This window comes from Asterias amurensis, chromosome 2 (assembly GCF_032118995.1).
Source record: "Asterias amurensis chromosome 2, ASM3211899v1".
NCBI classification, from domain to species: Eukaryota; Metazoa; Echinodermata; class Asteroidea; order Forcipulatida; family Asteriidae; genus Asterias; species Asterias amurensis.
The window spans coordinates 6,560,495-6,579,093 of record NC_092649.1 but is presented as its reverse complement, the minus strand read 5'-3'; the positions used below and the strand labels follow the sequence as shown (position 1 = coordinate 6,579,093).

Below are 18,599 nucleotides of genomic sequence, written 5' to 3'. Positions count from 1 at the left end.
TTATAGTGCATCATATTGATGCAGTCACTTATGAAATATTTATCGGTTTTGACAAAGTTTACTCACTCTTGACCTATTGACCTACTTGTACCAAAGGTCACTAAAGAGACAAATCAATGAGTCACCTTCCTTGAAATTCAAACCTGCGTCCAACGAAATGTTGTAGTGCCCTCGGCCCCCTTACACATGGACAGCAAAAATTCAAGTCGAAGTGATGTCATCCACCTCCTTGATCTCTCAGGTCCTCTTCCCAAAGCTTCCTCATCACCCCCACACTGTGGACTCTGTCGTATGACTCCAAGGTTTTTTCATACACCCTACCATCTTCTTTTTTATAACAGCTGATTATTTCAAAACCCATCTATTTCTACTTGCTTTTCCTCATTCTTTGTAATTTTTAAGTTTTTGTAAAGCGCATCAAGATTTCTTCCAGTTATGTTTTACGCTATCTAAGAATTCTATTATTATTATTATTGTTCATTCTCTTGGTTTGATGAACAGCCTGTAGTGAACTCCGTAGACCTTATAAGGGTAAGACAGACTGTATGGAGAAAGCTGACAAAGAAATAAACTGCACCATCTCCTGCAAGGATGGATATACCTTTGGTATGTCAACCTTGAGCTTCTACCATTGTGGTCCAAGCTCTAGCTATCGCTGGCCCCATCAAAATGAAGATAATCCACTTGCAAGATTACCACAGTGTGTTGGTAAGTGTATCCAGTATTACTCCTTTCCAAATCAAAGAGAGAATTTTAAGGGGTGCTGGCTTCTCCTTACGCTTTGCTAGCACATTGGGTCCTATGAATAAAAAGTAGTATTTATTGACAAGTACTAGCAAAAAGTAAAAGCATAAACTTCCAAGTAGAAGCATTCAGTAAAAGCATCTTCTGAATTATGATGAATAAACCTATTCTTTTACTGCAAAGTATGTAAAATACTTCTGATATACCATGGCTGAATGGCTCTCATCACTGAAATATTAAATAGACACATACACAGTGTTTCACAACAGAAACAATACACCTCAAACTGCTTTTAATCAAACTTGTTTATAGAAGCTGAGGATAAAATAAAACTGTAAAAAAACATTGTGTATCATAACAGTAAGCTTTTTAAAAGATATAAAGAACTTTTTCAACTCAGAAATGAATGCCTCGATCATTAAGGCTTATTGTTCATAAAATCAGAAGAAGTAATTTTTTAAACAATTAAATGCATTTCAATAGAATGTTGTTCGTGTTATTATTAAAGTTTAAATTAAATAGCTATGCTCATACCCAGCTCTCATCTTCTCTATCCAGCACTGTCATGCTCCACTCCAAGTTACAAAATCTTAACAAAAACGTTTTGATTCTGTTTATCCATGAGTCGCATTCATCAAAATGTTGTTAGAATAAAAACCTCATGGCTGACTTGAAGATTTCTATGTTTCTGTTAAATCAAATGCTGCTTTGGCTGTGTGTGTGAGCGCGTACGTAGACGTGAATGGGAGTTGTAATACAAAGGAAACCTTTTGTTAAGAGCCATTCAGCCATGGTATATCGAAAGTATTTACTCCAAAGCATTAAGTGAATACTTTGCAGTAAAAGAATATGTTTATTCATACGGAATTTAGAAGATGCTTTTACTGAATGCTTCTACTTGGTAGTTTATGCTTTTACTTTTTGCTAGTACTCGTCAGTAAATACTACTTTTTATTCATAGGACCCAGTGTTCTGAAACATGTTTTATTTCTCTTTCTTTAATCTCAAAATGTAAAAGAACCGTGCCCAGTTAATCAATTTTTCTATCTGTCTAAACTATGTTTAAACGTGCAGTATAAATATGGCCTAAGGAAATCTAGTCACAGTGGGCCCGATCAGAAGTTGCAACAGGTATCAGACAGGTTCTTAAATTTTTAAGGTTTTGGAATGCTTTCATGGACTTGTGTTTATGAAAGGGAAAAAAAGAGTTGTGACCTAGTCTTGAACATTTGTTAAAACCTGCAAAGGTCTCAGCCATTCTTAAACTGCTGTTTAAGACCTCATCACCTACTATCTTATTCCCTTTATGAAGCATGTTTAAGAAAAACAACCAAACAAACTATAATACATTTATTTTCTTGAGTGATTTATCACAAAATTTCACTGATACTTCAAAGGTTGACACAAAGCTCAGTATTTCCTGATACTTTAGAATGAGTCACCCCTCCCTAAGGAATGCCTTTAAACCTCATTCATTATTATTTGTATTTTTTCATTTTGCAGAGGCAAAACCTGTCGAAGCTTTCACTGCCATGATGTCATGCGATTTCAACAGCGTTTCCTGTAGCTCTGAAGCGGACATGGCGACCGTTAAGGAAAGTACACACTCATCTTTGAGTAAACAACCATCTCTGTCTTGTGTGAATGATAAAACGTGCACCGCTGAAGTGTCTGTAAGTAAATGATGTATATTGGACATTACTACTGTATACCTCAAACATATTCGACATGACTGATACTGATAGTCAAGTTCTTACTGGTCCATTCTTACTTATCATGTGCACAGTCGCCATTTTCCCTTGCTCCAAATTATGTTTCGGTAACTGAATATGTATGAAGTATAATAAAACAAGTATAACTTGGTTTATTAGGGTAACTATAGTCAATATTAGCTCCTCGAGGTATTGGAAGTTAGCTGGGGGTCAACTTCCAATACCTCGGGGAGCTAATATTGACTCAAACCATGTTATATTGTATGATATTTGCTGACTGGAAGCATATTCATTCCACATCTGACTATAGGCAGTGGACACCACTGGTAGTTGCTCAAAAATAGCTTGTAGCATAAAAGCCTACTTGGTAATTAAGCAATGGAGAGCTGTTGATTGTATAAAACATGTGAGAAATGGCTCCCTCTGAAGTACATGTAACGCCCGTTTCGAGAAAGAGTAATTCCTCGCTAAAATATTTCAATTGAATTCGAGACCTCAGCTGAGGTCTCGAATTCAAGCACAAGAAACCACCCAACTTGTGCGCGACAAGGGTGTTTTCCATTCTTTTCTTGCAACTTGAGTTCAATTTTTCACAGCTTTGTTATTTAATGCTTGTGTTGAGATACACCAAGTGAGACGACTGGTTTTTGACAATAAACCATCAGTGTCCAGTATCTTTAAATGTGAAATAAGTGCCTTTAAGTCCAGGCCTTTTCACGATTTGAAAATATCCGTGTTGAATTAAGGTCCAACTGGTGATTTTGACTGACCTTTGACACTCCAGCACTCCATTGGTGATGAAACCATGCTCTAGACTTATTAGGCTTTGAAGTTCTGTAGAAAACAGGAGACTTTTGAGGCGCTGGCGGCAGCAGACATAATGATCCTTTTTCGCGGCTCTGAGCGTGCACACTCCGTCTTAAGTCTTCCATTACATGTGTAGCTGATTGCTTATTACGCTTCAGTCTGTGCGAACAGCAGAGCAAAATTTAAAAGTATCAAAATTTTATACAACCAATACCTAGTGGAACCTTGTAGCTTTCAAAACAGATTTGAGCCAGATAGTGTGAAAAAGCCTTATGTCAGGGTTAGCACAATGCCCCAGGTCGAAGTGTTCCATCTCCTATTCAAAAAGGTTGCTTTCCCCTAGTTAATGTCCCCACTCTAGAGCAATGTTTCTTAGTGGGTTGTTAGCCAAGGTTTTTTAGTGAACTAAACAGTGCGCCTGAAAATAGACTAGACTTATATAACACAGTAATTGGTATCAGGAGTGTCCTCACTCCACACACTCCCAGGCCCTTTAAACGGACTCTGGGCTCCCACATACTTGTAGTCAGCTCAAAGCACTATCTGCATAAGATTTTCATTCAACCCAAATAATAATAATAATTATAGCAATTTGGGAGGCTAATCATCCTTACTCGCAGCTAAGAGCTAAATTGCGAAGGACTCGGCTTCAATGTGTTCGAGAAGCAGGCATGCAAGGGCGCGTTTTTGGCAGCCAACCACATTATGACAACAAAGCACAGCCAGAGATTGCAGGTGTTTGATTTTTCAATAATCGGATGGTCCGGAAAACCCTTGTGGCACAGCAGAGAACCAATGCTGCATTGGTTCTCTGCTGTGCCACAAAGGTTTTCTGGACCATAACGCACATTTCAACTCAACCATGGCCCTGGTGGAGTATCGAACCAGGATCATCTTGGTGAGAGGTGAGTGCTTTACGCACAAGCCAACCATGCCCCCGAAAGATCCTCCAAAATATCAAGAATCGCCACAAAATTTCTCAATCTTTTTCTCATCGATATCTCAGGTTGGGAACTGTAACCATGGCGGTCGAGGAGTCAGACAGGCAGTATCTGGTATCCAACTCACAGTGACTGTCTTCATTAACTTAACTGAGACAGGAAATGCAACTGGAAATGGAACAGGTTTGATAATACATACAGTAAAATCAAAGTAAAAGAATTCCAAATGGAATCTCGGTTGTAAATTATCTCGCCAGTTATCACAGTTCATCTAAAATGACCTGAACCGGCATCCTGATGTTTAAAAAAACAGCATCCTACCGGGTTTCTTTCCCGACTAGATTTCGGTGGGATCCTGGCGGGATTATGGTTTCATTTTATAGAATCAAATTCTAAAGAGCCAATCCTTGAGTCACCTTAAAGAAGGAAATTATGTGGGGGAAAAAATCGAAAAATCTACTCATTGTGATATCAAATTTATTGAGTTTTGATGTGAAAGCCTTGTTCATAGTTCATCCTAATTTTGGTAGCGAAGCGATGGAGCTTTAGTGCCAAATATTGTTAGTGTTCAAAATTGAAAACTCACTCATTCAACTACTAGATTCAATTTGATTTTGAAATATTCTAATAAAGAAGCTGTACAAGCTTATCCATTGCAATCATCAACCATAAGCTTCTTTAGTAAAACAAAAGCCATGGGTATGGAATTTGATTGAAGCTGGGACAAATTGTCTATAGTCTGTTTCTGATGTTATTTAATAATGGCAATTTCCATATAATATGATTTTGACCTGTTTCCCTTAGAAACCCTTAGAAATGTACACCTTGTCCCTTATCATGAGGATCATACCAGCATGTTAATAATAATAATAAAAAAGCATTTTTAAAGCGCACTTAATCTACAACATTCAAAGGCGCTGGTCAAGAACAAGAAGACAAAATTTACGCGATGTCTTTAAAGGCTAATCTGAAGAGATGGGGTTAGAGAGAATGTTGGAATCGCAAGATGTCATCTGTGTCCTTGAGATGTTGAGGCAGAGAGTTCCAGGGGCGGGGTGAAATGTTACTAAAGGTCCATCCCCATAGCTGGATAAACGGGTCAGATGTTCAAGAAGAGTAGATGGTTTTCCATAGCCACTATTGTATCTCTACTTACGTTGAGTGTAATGCCTGAGTGGTTAAGATCATCAAATTCAAGTTATAGTGCAGTCACCGGAGTGTGGGTTCGAATCCTGGTCTTGACACTGGAGTAGGATACTTTACTATACTGCTTCTCTTCACCTGGGGATATAAACGGGTACCTGGGAGGGTCGAGGTTGATATTGTACTTGAAAAGCCACAAGGGCCTTACAGGCTGCTCAGGGCTGTATACTCACAAGGGAGCTGAGAAACATTAAAAAAGGGATGTTATTGGACCTATGACCAGGGCACCAATATAAAGCATTATATGTAATGTGAAATGCGCTATGAAAGAATTTATTATTATTATTAAGTACGCTATGAGAGCTTTTAATCTGGTTAACAGTGGTGTATTTTTATGGTTGGACTGCTGTCTTTTTTTTATTATAGAAAATGGTGGGCAAGCTTTAGTTGAATCTGTAAGTGGTTTAGTCACTGTCGTCGAAGCTGGAGAGTTTGAACTGGTGATCGACGGAGAGGTCAAAAGTCCTGACCTCAGCTCCATTGTTACTGATGCCTTCAACACGTGCCCAGAGGGAACTGCTCAAACTGATGATGGATTCTGTGGTGAGTTTTTCTTAGCCCTTTTGGATCCCAGTGACCAGGGGCCAATTTCATAGAGCTGCTTAAGCAAATAATTTGCTTAAGCACGAAAATAGCTTGCTTATTTAACACATGTTAACGGCAAAAATTTCATGCCATACACATTGCCTGTGACTAGTATTTAGCTGTTGTTTATTTAGCATAATAATTGAGTGGAGTCTTGGACGGTAATCTGATTTTACTAAGCAAGGATTTGTTCGCTTAAGCAAAACTTTGTGCTTGAGCAGCTCTATGAAATTGGGCCCTGTTTGTAGCCTCTAGCAGGGACCTAAGGTCAACTTAAGCATGGGAAGTTTTATGTCACATGGCTGTTTTCACTGTGACCGTTCACAAATTTGTGACGTCAAAATTTGTATTGCATTCGAAGGAAGTATCAAGTGGGCTTTATAGTCTAGCCTGTTTTATTTGTGTGCTTTCTAAAAGTTGGAATTGCCATAACCCGCTCGGTCCCAGATTAAAGGAGAGACTACAAAGCTGTTATTTACTCTTACGTTTAGACTGCTTAAAGTGGTAAGTTTCTTTATCGTTATACAGTTCAAAGTGGTACTTTGACATGAAAGCTCATGCAGTATTTTTTTACTGAACTTTTTCATTTGGTTTGTCCACCAAACTGACATGGCTCTTTCCATCTTGATCTAGCCATGCAATAAGAAAAATACTTCTTAAATTCAGCTTTACTTACTTTTGCTTTTCTTCGCAGTGAGATGTGGGGAGGGGACATTTCTTTTCCAGAGTTCGGAGAATGAATTTGATTGCCTGCCTTGCCCTGTTGGTACATATCAGGATCAGGAAGGGCAGTCTTCATGTACCAACTGCCCTCATGAGATGGTCACTTATGGCAAGGGGGCAAGTAACATCACTGAATGCTTTGGTGAGTGTCTTAAAGACAGTGGACACTATCGGTAATTGTCAAGGACTAGCCTTCACAGTTGGTGTATCTTAACATATGCATAAAATAACAAATCTGTGAAAATTTGAGATCAATCGGTCATCGAACTTACGAGATAATAATGAAAGAAAAAAACACCCTTGTCACACGAAGTTGTATGCATTTAGATGGTTGATTTCAAGACCTCAAGTTCTAACCCTGAGGTCTCGAAATCAAATTCGTGGAAAATTACTTCTTTCTCGAAAACCATGGCACTTCAGAGGGAGCCGTTTCTCACAATGTTTTATACCATCAACCTCTCCCCGTTACTCGTCCCCAAGAAAGGTTTTATGCTAATAAATATTTTGAGTAATTACCAATAGTGTCCACTGCCTTTAAGAGTGATATCAACCATTGAACCAAAAGGGAAACTGACTGAGTAAATTTCAAATGATTTGGGGCAAAAACAAAGACAAAATTACAAGAGCACAATTTGAACCAATTACCCACAGATTAACGAACTGACACTCTACCAACTGAGCTTTCATTTGCTTTTGAAGCATTTAGAAATTTTGTTTGGGTATGAAGATTTTTCTAGGAACAATTTTGTTGAATGCGTGGTATTTATTGTGTGGGGGTGTTTTGGTCGAGGGGATAATTATAAGAGCACCGAATTCAAGCTCTGGTATTTCTGTTCAGAGTTTGGGTTCAAGTCCAAGTTGTGACACATCTTTAATTGCTTCTCACCGAGAAGTAAATGGGTAGAGATGGTTCTCGTGATTAATTTAGCCGAGTAGTGCATATTTGTTGCACACGATGTATACTCCCCAGAGAGCTGAGATGGTTTAAGGAATGATTTTAATGGCCAAGTGACCAGTGGTAATAATAGTAGAAACGCTTTGAGATGATCTTTGGGTGTGTATAGCGTGATATAAAAAGCAATAATCGTTTTTAATTTTTCCTGTAGCTGTATGTGAGAAGGGTTCGTACCGTGTATGGAGCGATGTGATTGGAGATAACCGATGTGATTTCTGCCCTGAAAACACCTTCAGCAATGAAACTGGGATGGAGTACTGCATTGACTGCCCAGATGGAATGATTACTAACGGTACTGGAGCAGTCAGTTCAACAGATTGCTACCGTAAGAAATATGATTCACACAGTTTGGGGGTAGGGGACTAGAAGTGGGGTAAGGGAGGGAGCAGGGAGTAACCTTTCTGAAATACATTCAGTAATGAGACTGGGATGTGACAAAAATTCTGTAGTTTTGAACGAGTAGTTGAACGTAGTAGTTGAAAATGAGGATGTCTTCTGCCGACACCTTCTCAGGAAACTGATGGTGGTCTTGAAACTGATGGTGGTCTTCTACGCATCCTGGTCCAGCATCAGAGTCCTCGGTGTGAGCTCAGTTGTTTCCTGTTGTGTTGGTTTCCGGTTACTTCCCTTTCTTACTCCATTCTTACGTTAGAAAATTATTTTCTTTTCTAAATTTACCTCATGTAAAGTTAAAGAATAGACAAAGAAAAACAACACAAACGTAATGTTTTGGTGAACATTGTAATGGCGGAGCTGCTCGCCTCGCATAGTATTTATTCATGACATTCACATACTTAATTCAACTCATTTAATTTAAATTTCATCATTATTCTCGTCGGCTTAACTAGCCAATTATTCACATAATCTCATTAAATTCAATTTCAAATTCCAAGTACAGATGAGGGGAGCAAACGTGTTTGCGGATCAGTTTTTATGTATGCATTTCTGGCCTTTTCGGTTTTCCATCTTCCGTGCATGGATATTAAGTGAGATGGGAGTAGGGCCTTTGAAGCTGCGGATGCACCGCCTGACCTCAGGCTATGGAGTCCGAACTTGTGAATATCTGGAACGAATGGTCGGAGGGCTTCTAGTACAATCTCTCTGGTTCTGGTGTAGCTTAACCCATGAGTAGTAGGAACGAGACCGGTTTTGGAACGTGTCATTCTGCGAAGTACCGGTAGAGGAGAAGTGTCAGGATCGCCCATTGCTTGGAAATATCGTTCTGTGATTACAACTGGACAGGTTGGCTGAAATGTTCTTGCAATTGTTATATTATTGCCCTGGCGGTATTGATCAGTTTTTGACTTGCATAAATGTATGACGAGACTGTCACTGAGTATACTACAGTCCGTTCGTCTTACATTACTGATGTCGTTGAAACGAAGGAAACCTGCGTAACAGACAAAGCATACGAATAGGATGCGTAAATCGCCTAATGCTGCACTAGGTTGACCGTGAGCATTATAAAGTTTTGCCATGATTTCAGGTGTTACCGGTTCCTTCCGATTTGGGGTAGAGGCTGTGAGTCTCTTGTAGCCTTGTATGGTTGTTTTGACCAATGGATCGTTTGTAGGTGACGGTAATCCAGCCAAGCTATGTGCCCAGGCAACAGCAGCTGCTGCAGAATCTGCTGCCGTTTTATGACCGGATGAATAAAATGAAGACAAATATAGGGCGAAATCTGTTGGGTTGACGGGAAATGATTTGACGCCGGTCTTGGATGAAGCCCATGATTCCCATCGTTTCCAACTATTGCTGTATTTTATCGTTGTTGAGTGTGCTCTTGATGACATTAATAGTTTTGGTAGGGCTCCAAGGGCAAGTTGCTTTAGTTCCGGGTCAGTTGCTGAATGAGAGAGTGCCAACCATCTATCTGAAACAGACAAAGTAAAAAGAGAGCAGCAAAAGTTGTGCTCCGTACCATAGCCTAAAAGCTATATATATGTATATGCAATATTTGCTAATTCATGGCTAAATTAGCCGGTCTGCAAAAATTCGGAGATAAGGAAAATTATCTGTCGTTTCAGAATATATAGAAGCAAGTGCGTGTAATATGCACTTAATTTGGTGTTGCTACTGAAAAACGTGCAACAAAAGCTCGGCGTCCAACACCAGGCTGAGTTATCAGCGCTCAGTGGCCACGTAAAACCCCCAACTTGTGGAGGAACCGTGGACGCGACCAGGATGTTGGACGTAGGTCGCGCTATCCTTTCTCCGAGCATTTTTTTTTTTTTTTTTTTTTTGATAGGGCGGGTTGCGGTGGGAAGCGAGGTAAGTTGCTCTACCGAGAGTGATTGCTAAGCTGAAAACGCCCCGTTTTAAGGGAGAATGTGAAAGGAAACCTTACGTAATCATGGCACGCTCTAACGAGCGTGCTGCACCTGTCGTGCAATAACGAAAAGAAAATTAACTTTCTTAATCCATTCTTACGTTAGAAAATTATTTTCTTTTCTAAATTTACCTCATGTAAAGTTAAAGAATAGACAAAGAAAAACAACACAAACGTAATGTTTTGGTGAACATTGTAATGGCGGAGCTGCTCGCCTCGCATAGTATTTAGAGAACGCCAAAGAAAGGGTAAAGCAAAAAGGCATGCATGCAATAATATCATCTGAGGAAAAATCGAAGGTGATTCCCATACTGGTTATAAAAAACCATCCATTACGGTGATGCACACAAATCGGCATCGGCTACAATTAGCCCAATTGCAATCAACTGCATTGTTATATACAATCATATCTTTCAATCATACGCAATCGTCGCTTCGTCAACAATTTTTGACCGACTGTTTATAAGAAAATATAAGTTTTTTATGCGTGAACGGCACATTCAGGGCAGATGCCGAGAGGAGAAAGACAAAACCCCATGTTCGAAGATCTGAACGATTGTGAAAAATCGTATCTCAAAGCTAAGCATGAAAAAATTGGGATTATTTCGGAAAACTGTGCTCTTACCCAATGATGAAGGGCTGAATGACGTTTGCAATACTTTCCAATCTACAATTGAATAGTCTAGGTGTATGCCGTCTGGGCAGACGAAGGGCCAAAATGCTGATGTTGTCCATTTTGGGATTACTAGAGTGCCTGTTGCTTTGACCGCAACAATGCGTTTAATGACTTGTATAATAAGGGACACGGGGGGACAGAAATAGTTGTTTTCAGATGTCCAGCTTTGGCAAAAGGCATCTACGCCGCATACCGCTTTGCACCAAAATCAAGCGTTGAACCTGGGGAGTTTTGCGTTGTGAGGTGAGGCAAAGCGATCTATTGAGTGGGGTCCCCAAAGATTGTCTATGAGATTGAATGACACAGAATCAATTGCCCAATCATCAAAATCTTTAGATTTGCTTATCTTATCAGCGAGTTTGTTCTCATTTCTAGGTAACCACTCAGGAATTAGGATGAAATCGTGTTTCTTAGACAAAGTATATATTGACAATGCAATGTTATGTAGATCGGGTTTGACACTACCACGCGTGATTATCTTTGGCACGTTTGAATTGTCAGTACACCATTTGATAGTTTTGTGGGAAACCACGTGTTGAAGTTCTAAGAGTAAGTTAAGGACCGCTGCTAGTTCGCGCCAAGTTGAGCTTTTACGTTTTTCTGATTGTGACCAGTTTCCTTGAATCTTGAGATTTGGTTGGTTTTCAACATATCCGCCGTAACCTACATCACTGGCATCTGAATAAATGGTCATAGATGGGACAAGCCTGAGTCTGATGGAAAAGCCGTTAAGAGAAACGATGTTTTGGGCCCAGAATTCGAGTTCAGCTACAGTGTCGTTGCGTAACTTTATCGATTGATTCCAGGAATCACTTGATTCGATTGATCTATATGAGTCACGAGTCATTAATCTAGCAATGGGGCCCAATGCTAGGGACATCGAGATCACTTGACCCGTGAAACATGCCAGCTGTTTAACTGGTACGCAATTGTTGGCTTTGTGTGCCGTAAAAATTGCAGAGATCGTTGACAGAAGTTTGTACAGTTTCTTCTGTGGTATGCGAAACAGCAAATTCCTGGAATCAATGATGAGACCCAAGTATTGTATTTCTTCGGTGGGTTCCCATATGCATTTTGTTTTACTAGGAACAAAGCCGCTATTGTTGATGGTATTTCGCACTATATTTTTGCTACTTTGCGCTGAAGCATGGTCTGATGAAATTATAAGACCGTCGTCAATGTACATGAAAGAAATAATACCCTGAGAGCGCCAAAAATACACTAGCGGCCTTGTTAGCTTAGTAAAAAGGTGGCATGCGCTGCTTAATCCAAATGGAAGGGCAGTAAACATGTAATATCTAACATGGTTATCGCAATGATGCCAGGAAAAACCCAAGTATTTTGATGTGGCGGAAATATTTCTACGTGGTGATATCCAGATTCAAGGTCGAAAGAAAAATACACCTGGTTACTGTCAAGTGCTGGAGCGATATGGGCGAGGTCTTCGTACTTGAACTTTGATTTCCAAATGAAATGGTTCGGATGCCGCAAATCTAAAACCAAGCGCAGCTTTTTACCTTCTGCAACGGTTAAAGGGTTACAGCAATATGGCGGCGAGTCTAATTCTACAATGCATCTTTTTGTGATCAATTCGGAAATGGCGGTCTCAACAAACTGGGCGTGGTTTAGGCTGGACTTATTGTTTTTCAAAACAATGGGTGGTGGTTCTAAATAAAACGGAATCTTATAACCTGTTTCTATAACATCTAATACAAAGGGGCTTGCTTTGAGAACATTTCTCCAGAATGAAATACAAGGTTTAAGTTTACCTTTTACGCCTGTGGGCATGTGACCGGGTAAATCGCCTTCAGCCGATTCCCAGTTTCTAATGGCCGGATGTGTCTGAGAGTCCGGTGGCTGGAGTTTGCAGTCTTCGTGGTTGTCGTAGTGCACGTAGGGAAGGGCAACTGGTCCGGACGTGTCCAGTAATGCCGCACTGGAAGCAGGTGCGACTCTCTGGTCGGTATGGGCTGCTGAAATGACTGGGGGCGAAAGGACGAAAAGAATAAGGAGCACGAGATGGGGCTCCATGGCTGAACTGGGAAGGACGAGTGGGCTTCACCTTAGATTTCTTGAGCTCGGCCTTTTTGGATGCAGCAGACTTTTCGGCCTTTTTCAGTCTTTTTTCGTCTCCGGAGTCATCTGCCAACTCGTCCGTGATGTATTCTTTAACGGTTGCCCAGCCTTGTGTAGATCTATCTGCAACCTTGATAAGCTTCTGGCGTTGTTTATTCAGCTCTATAACTGAACTAAGTAGACCCAATCCGGAGTTAAGGTCTCCAACTTTTATTGATGCAATGGCCGATTCTACCAGAGCATTGAGTTTTTCAGTATGTCGAAACTGGTCTTTGTTTCCGATGCTCTTAAATTCATACTCAATTTCAGCTGATGTCCGTTGTTTCTTGATTGCAGACTCCACTTTGGTGTCTATACTGCTTGACAAGGTTTGTATTGCCAAAAGTATGTCTTCATTCGAAGCCTCAGGATTCATCTTCTAATTTGTTGTGTACGGTATTATAAGATTAGAGCATAGAGAACGGACGATTGAGTGTGTAGCGAGGTAAGTTGCTCTACCGAGAGTGATTGCTAAGCTGAAAACGCCCCGTTTTAAGGGAGAATGTGAAAGGAAACCTTACGTAATCATGGCACGCTCTAACGAGCGTGCTGCACCTGTCGTGCAATAACGAAAAGAAAATTAACTTATTTGTTATAAAAGTGCCTCTCCTGAGTTTTATTTTTGTCTTTGTTTATTTGGTCATCAGATCTTCCAACAAACACAACTACAACAAGGACCACAACAGCACCGACCACCACAGAGCAATTACCAAGAGCTCCTCCAGCAGCACACGGTTTTAACATCATCTTTGTGATCATAGGAATCTCCGGACTCTTTGCTCTTATTATTGCCAGCATACTGTTATGCCTCCTGTTGAAAAAGTAAGTATCTCTCTTTTACAGGCAGTGGACACTATTGGTAATTACTCAAAATAATTATAAGCATAAAACCTTACTTGGTCACGGATAATGGGGAGAGGTTGATAGTATAAAACATTGTGAGATGCGGCTCCCTCTGAAGTGAGGTAGTTTTCGAGAAAGAAGAAATTTTCCACAAAACTGATTTCAAGACTTCAGAATTAGACTTTGAGGTCTCAGATTAAGCAAAACAATCTTGTATACACCGTCAGCGACTGGTGTCCTACTCAACTTTGTTTGGCAGAAATTTTGAAAGCAACTTTTTTATGAAATTCGTTCGTTGCCTTCATTTCCTGTTGAACTATTTGTTGTCTCGTGAGAATGCAACAGAACAGTATTTGAAAAACGAAAACAGTATTTTAAGGAAATTTATCCGCAAGGGTTAGCCAGCTTATTCAGCTTGAAGTAGCAACAATTTAAAGTGCGCTGAGCTTTTTTTATCCTGAGGGAGTTGTGTCAAAAATGTTGAACTTCGGTGATTTCCTTTTACTTAAATTTTGTGACAACTGGAGCTCTCTTTAAAAGTTTATTGTTTGTTTCTCAAGAATTGCATCAGAGCATATATTGGTGGTTTTTTTTAACTGACATACAAATTTATAGCAACAAAAGGTGCATGAGTAACTTGCAGTACAGTTAGCTCATTATACACTTTACTCTTGTTGGCTGTTAGCCACCCAATTGTTTGTAACCTCAACTTTGCGATATTTCCTCGTTTTTTTCTTCTGGATACCTTCCCTTATTCCTGTGCTTCTTATTTTTCTTTAAACGGATATGTTTTTGTTTGTGCTTGTTTATGCCTCGGATGAAGGTTTGGTTTTGGTGGAAAGCTATGGCCTTATACAAATACTTATATTAAACATCTCTTATATCGTTGCGGTACCCACTGCCAAAACATAGTGTTTGAACTGCCTCTAGCTACAGCTCGATAGTCTAGTTGGTAAGACACTGCTCTAGAATTGCAAGGGTCGTTGGTTCAAATCCCACTCGAGTAACATGCCTGTGAAATTTTTTTCACAGGGCTCGCGGAAAGTACTGAGTATACAGTGCTAACACACATCGGTGTATGGGTAAAAAAAAAAAAAACATAATATTTATATTGATATTATTTATTGAAGGTTAACTGTGAAAAATGAAGTTTCACAATCACCGGAACCAGATCGACTGTTAACTGCGTATGAGATGCAGCCAGGACCCAGCAATCCATATATTCGAGGTAAGCTAGAGCAACGAAAAACTAATCACTTTTACCCAACCTCTGCGCCACCCCCCCCCCTCCCCCCACCAAAAAAAAAACAAAAACACAGATATTTCAGGTCATGTGCACAGGTCATTTTTCACTGAGAAAAAAAATTAACGTCTTATTAATTATCCAATTAAAACATCTAACAAATCAGTCGTCTTAGAATACAACAAACTGAAACGTCTGATACATAAGGATACTGGAACATCTTAAAAACAGTCAACTGAAACATCTTAGAATTCACTCAACTAAAACTGGATTAAATTACATTAGATAAGATAACTTTATTCTATCCAAAACTAGAAATTACAGGATGCCAACTCTCTAATTACATATAATATAAAAAATATGCACAAAACACAGTGAATTCCAAAACACACAACATCTACAGAAGCAGTCTGCTAAAAATCTTGTAAATCATCCAACCAAAAGATCTCAGAAATCACAAACATCTTAGAAATCACTGCATAAACTTCTTCTTGAAAGTAAGACATGACAGAATTGTATATATACATCTTCATTACAGATGAACGTGGACAATCTCCTCAAAGTTGCTCTCCTCCTCCCTACGAAGCATTTGTCGTGGAGAAGCCAGAACTTCCACCAGAGTACAACACTGAACAATCATGGCTCACACCAACCCAGGCTTTTAGCAAGGAAGATCAACATATGGACACTTAAAGACAGTGGACACTCTTGGTAATTGTCAAAGACTCGCCTTCACAGTTAGTGTATCTCAACATGTGCATAAAATAACTAACCTGTGAAAATTTGAGCTCAATGGGTCATCTTAGTGGCGAGATAATAATGAAAAGAAAAAAACACCCTCGTCACACGAATTTGTGTGCTTTCAGATGCTTGATTTCGAGACCTCAAACTCTAAATCTGAGGTCTCGACCTATTTGAGCGCCAGTCGTGATCTTTGCTGAGTTTCATTTGATGTTTCAATCAATAAGGAAATCGAGTCATATGACTATAAAAAGATTTTAATTTTGTAAAAAAAAACAATAATTTTGAATACCCCTATCCAGTGCTTTTCTAAAAGATTTGTGAAAAGCTCCGTTTTGTCATCTCTCATGTTACGTCATAGTTTGGAGCTGCAATTTGTATAGCCACTTTGTTGCAGTGTGGAGGTATTGTTACAAAACAAACTCCCAAGCATGACGTCAAAGCATCGTCATTTTGATGCATGCTGTCAACGGCAGAAGTGTTTTTAGTTTTTCAAAATACTAAGGTTGGGGGCAGATTGTTCAATAGATAATTACGAAAAATTTGGAAGTGGACAAATATCAAAACTACATTTAAAGCCATTATACCCTTTTAGTACAGGAAAAAAAAAAAAAAAATCACATATTTACAAATAATTTACAGGGTTTACAGAAGGTAATGGTGAAAGACTTCTCTTGAAATATTGTTCCATGAAATGCTTTACTTTTTGAGAAAATATTAAACAATATAACCTCTCGTTAGCGAGAATTACGGATTTATTTTAAACACATGTCATGACACGGCAAAGCGCGTTTCCCGTTATTTTCTCTCGACTCCGATGACCGATTGAACCTAAATTCTCACAGGTTTGTTATTTTATATAAGTTGTGATACACGAAGTGTGGGCCTTGGAAAATACTGTTTATCGAAAGTGTCCACTGGCTTTAAGATCAGACACATATGACTGCAGCCCAATGAAGGGTCAGTGGGATTTGAAATTTTGCATATTGGGAAACAAAATCTGGAAGTTGAAGTTTGCGCTACCACCATATGGTAATTCGCTAATTAGGTGAGGTGAGGTGGTTCTAAAGAGGACATGGGGCGTAATAACCTATTATTTTGATCAAATGACATTACCTGAAGTCTGCAAGTAGTTTCTCAACCGAAAGAAGTGTGAGACATAAGCAATGAGTATATTATTATAATGCTAGGTAGTTGTTTTTGTAGAGTATAAGGCATTTTCAGCAGCAGCTTAAAAACTTCGAAAATAAATTAAAGAAAATTCAGTGCTTTGATGTTGTAAATTTTCTTATAAATTGGTAATGGATTGTTTCTATCCCTGCAAAAGACAGCAACTGACTTTTTGTCAAACCATTTGAACTGCATGCATAGCAAAAGAAAACATTTTCAAAATTCATTAATTTTGTAGTTTGGAATGTGTTATAGGTGTGAAAGTTATTTTCACAATTGTTTTTATTTGTCAGTGTAGGGGTGCTTTGTCAAGTTCATTTTAATACAAGTTTAATGAGGTTGGCACATTTCAATCCTAAGATTTCTTGAGTTTTGTAAAAGTGTTACTTCTGTCCAAAGATTTCTCAGGACGTCATTAGTATGTATTACCTTATTGTCAAAGTTATTGGGTACATTTCTTGGTGTAGGGCTGCTTTGTCATGTTCTTTAGCAAGTCTAATGAGATAATTCCGTCCAAACAATTTCAGGAAGTTTGGTTACGTGTTTTTAAATGTAAATACTTCAAAAAGTAAAATTATAATGACTGTTGCTTTTTAGTTTGTTGGGATGTTGTATTTTTCTTTGTTGTCATTACCATAAATTACCATATTATGACAATTATTTTGCATATTTGTTAGTGTAGGTGTTCTTTGACAAGCTCTTTAACAGGTTTGATGAAGTAGTTATAATTCCGTCCAAATAATACTCAGGATGTTTGGTAGTGCGTGTTAATATATTTTAACAAAATTGTCTGTTACAAAAGTTATATGACAATGACGAAATAAATCTCGGTTATTGGCTCGGAGGTTCATCCAACGGTTTCAACATTTGTCAGGTCATACTGAAGTATTTACAAATGCTAGTTTTTATCAATAAATGTGTGAAGCATGTATTATTGGCAGAAGGGATTGGGAAGTAATTTTTTTATGTAATAGCACAGTTTGAGCTTTAAGTGTGGTGTAAATATTGGAAAGGATAGGATAAGGATAATAAATGTTGGTGCTCTCCCATCCAGTGACGTTGTGTCTGTTGACTTGTGGTAAATGAAATATGTATTGTATTAATACGATTCCAATTATTGTAAACTGTGCTGTACTATTTCCACCGTTGTTATTTTAAACATGCTGGTCTGTATGTGAACGAAAATGTTTTCGAGATTTAGGATATTTTTGCAGATCCTTTGGGTAGCAATAACTAATTTTCGGAAGTCATGTAAGCTTCCTCGTCAGTTGCATGTAAGGTTGATTCAATGAATCGGGTAATCTCTTGTTTACATCTTGAAAAAGATGTGGGGATGAGGCAACCAATATGGTGGGGTTTATGACATAGCCGTGGGTATGTTTGTATTTTTGAATAGATAACCAAGGCATGTACCGTTTGTTGGATAGTATTCAAAGTAAAGCAATCAAGTCCTCAAGTGTTTCTTGTAATTTTATAGAATTTTTTGGCGGGGGAGGGATCGTCGATGTCGCTTTCGGACTCAGTTGTGTCCGGTGGCAACTTGGCTCTGATGATCTTTTCCCGTATGTTTTTGTCTTTTTTGAAAGCAATGAAGGGTGTGTTCGGAAAAATTTCCGTGAGTGTTTCATCGCTGTGAATTAGAGGCCAATGTTTAGTGATTGCCCGTGATATATCCTTGTGGAAAAGTGCGGGGTTGTATGTTGTCGTGAAGACGAGAGGTGATTTATTGTTTTGCTGGTGTACTTCCAGTGGTTTGTGAATCATGTTAGCACGTTCATGATGTGATACTTTTTGTATCTGTGTGTTTATTTC

The 18,599-nt window shown here is 38.9% G+C and overlaps 2 protein-coding genes across 3 annotated transcripts in view; one reads left to right on the top strand and one right to left on the bottom strand.

Moving 5' to 3' along the window:
• LOC139934018 (uncharacterized) overlaps positions 1–18,497 on the top strand; it is a 128,058-nt gene extending 109,561 nt beyond the window's left edge. For both annotated transcript variants that reach the window (XM_071928289.1, XM_071928290.1), the window contains exons 48-56: positions 502–708; positions 2,248–2,417; positions 4,270–4,387; positions 5,774–5,950; positions 6,687–6,857; positions 7,822–7,995; positions 13,438–13,612; positions 14,764–14,861; positions 15,415–18,497. In XM_071928289.1, the coding sequence (XP_071784390.1) occupies positions 502–708; positions 2,248–2,417; positions 4,270–4,387; positions 5,774–5,950; positions 6,687–6,857; positions 7,822–7,995; positions 13,438–13,612; positions 14,764–14,861; positions 15,415–15,569 (1,445 nt within the window). In that variant the 3' untranslated portion in view covers positions 15,570–18,497. The remainder of the gene's footprint in view (positions 1–501; positions 709–2,247; positions 2,418–4,269; positions 4,388–5,773; positions 5,951–6,686; positions 6,858–7,821; positions 7,996–13,437; positions 13,613–14,763; positions 14,862–15,414) is intronic.
• LOC139933989 (integrase/recombinase xerD homolog) lies at positions 8,338–13,370 on the bottom strand. Its single transcript, XM_071928243.1, has 2 exons — positions 12,445–13,370; positions 8,338–9,543 (listed from the first exon to the last, which is right to left on the bottom strand). Exons 1-2 carry the CDS (start codon positions 12,704–12,706, stop codon positions 8,552–8,554), a joined length of 1,254 nt encoding a protein of 417 aa, XP_071784344.1. The 5' UTR covers positions 12,707–13,370; the 3' UTR covers positions 8,338–8,551.
• Positions 18,498–18,599: the final 102 nt, after the last annotated feature.

What these genes read in the sequence shown, in the direction of transcription:
- LOC139933989 (XM_071928243.1), bottom strand. Translation starts at nt 12,706, where the DNA reads ATGGAGCCCCATCTCGTGCTCCTTATTCTTTTCGTCCTTTCGCCCCCA. An exon ending in CATGCCCACAGGCGTAAAAG is followed by an intron (nt 9,544 to 12,444) that starts GTAAACTTAAAC and finishes TGTCTGTTTCAG; the next exon opens with ATAGATGGTTGGCACTCTCT.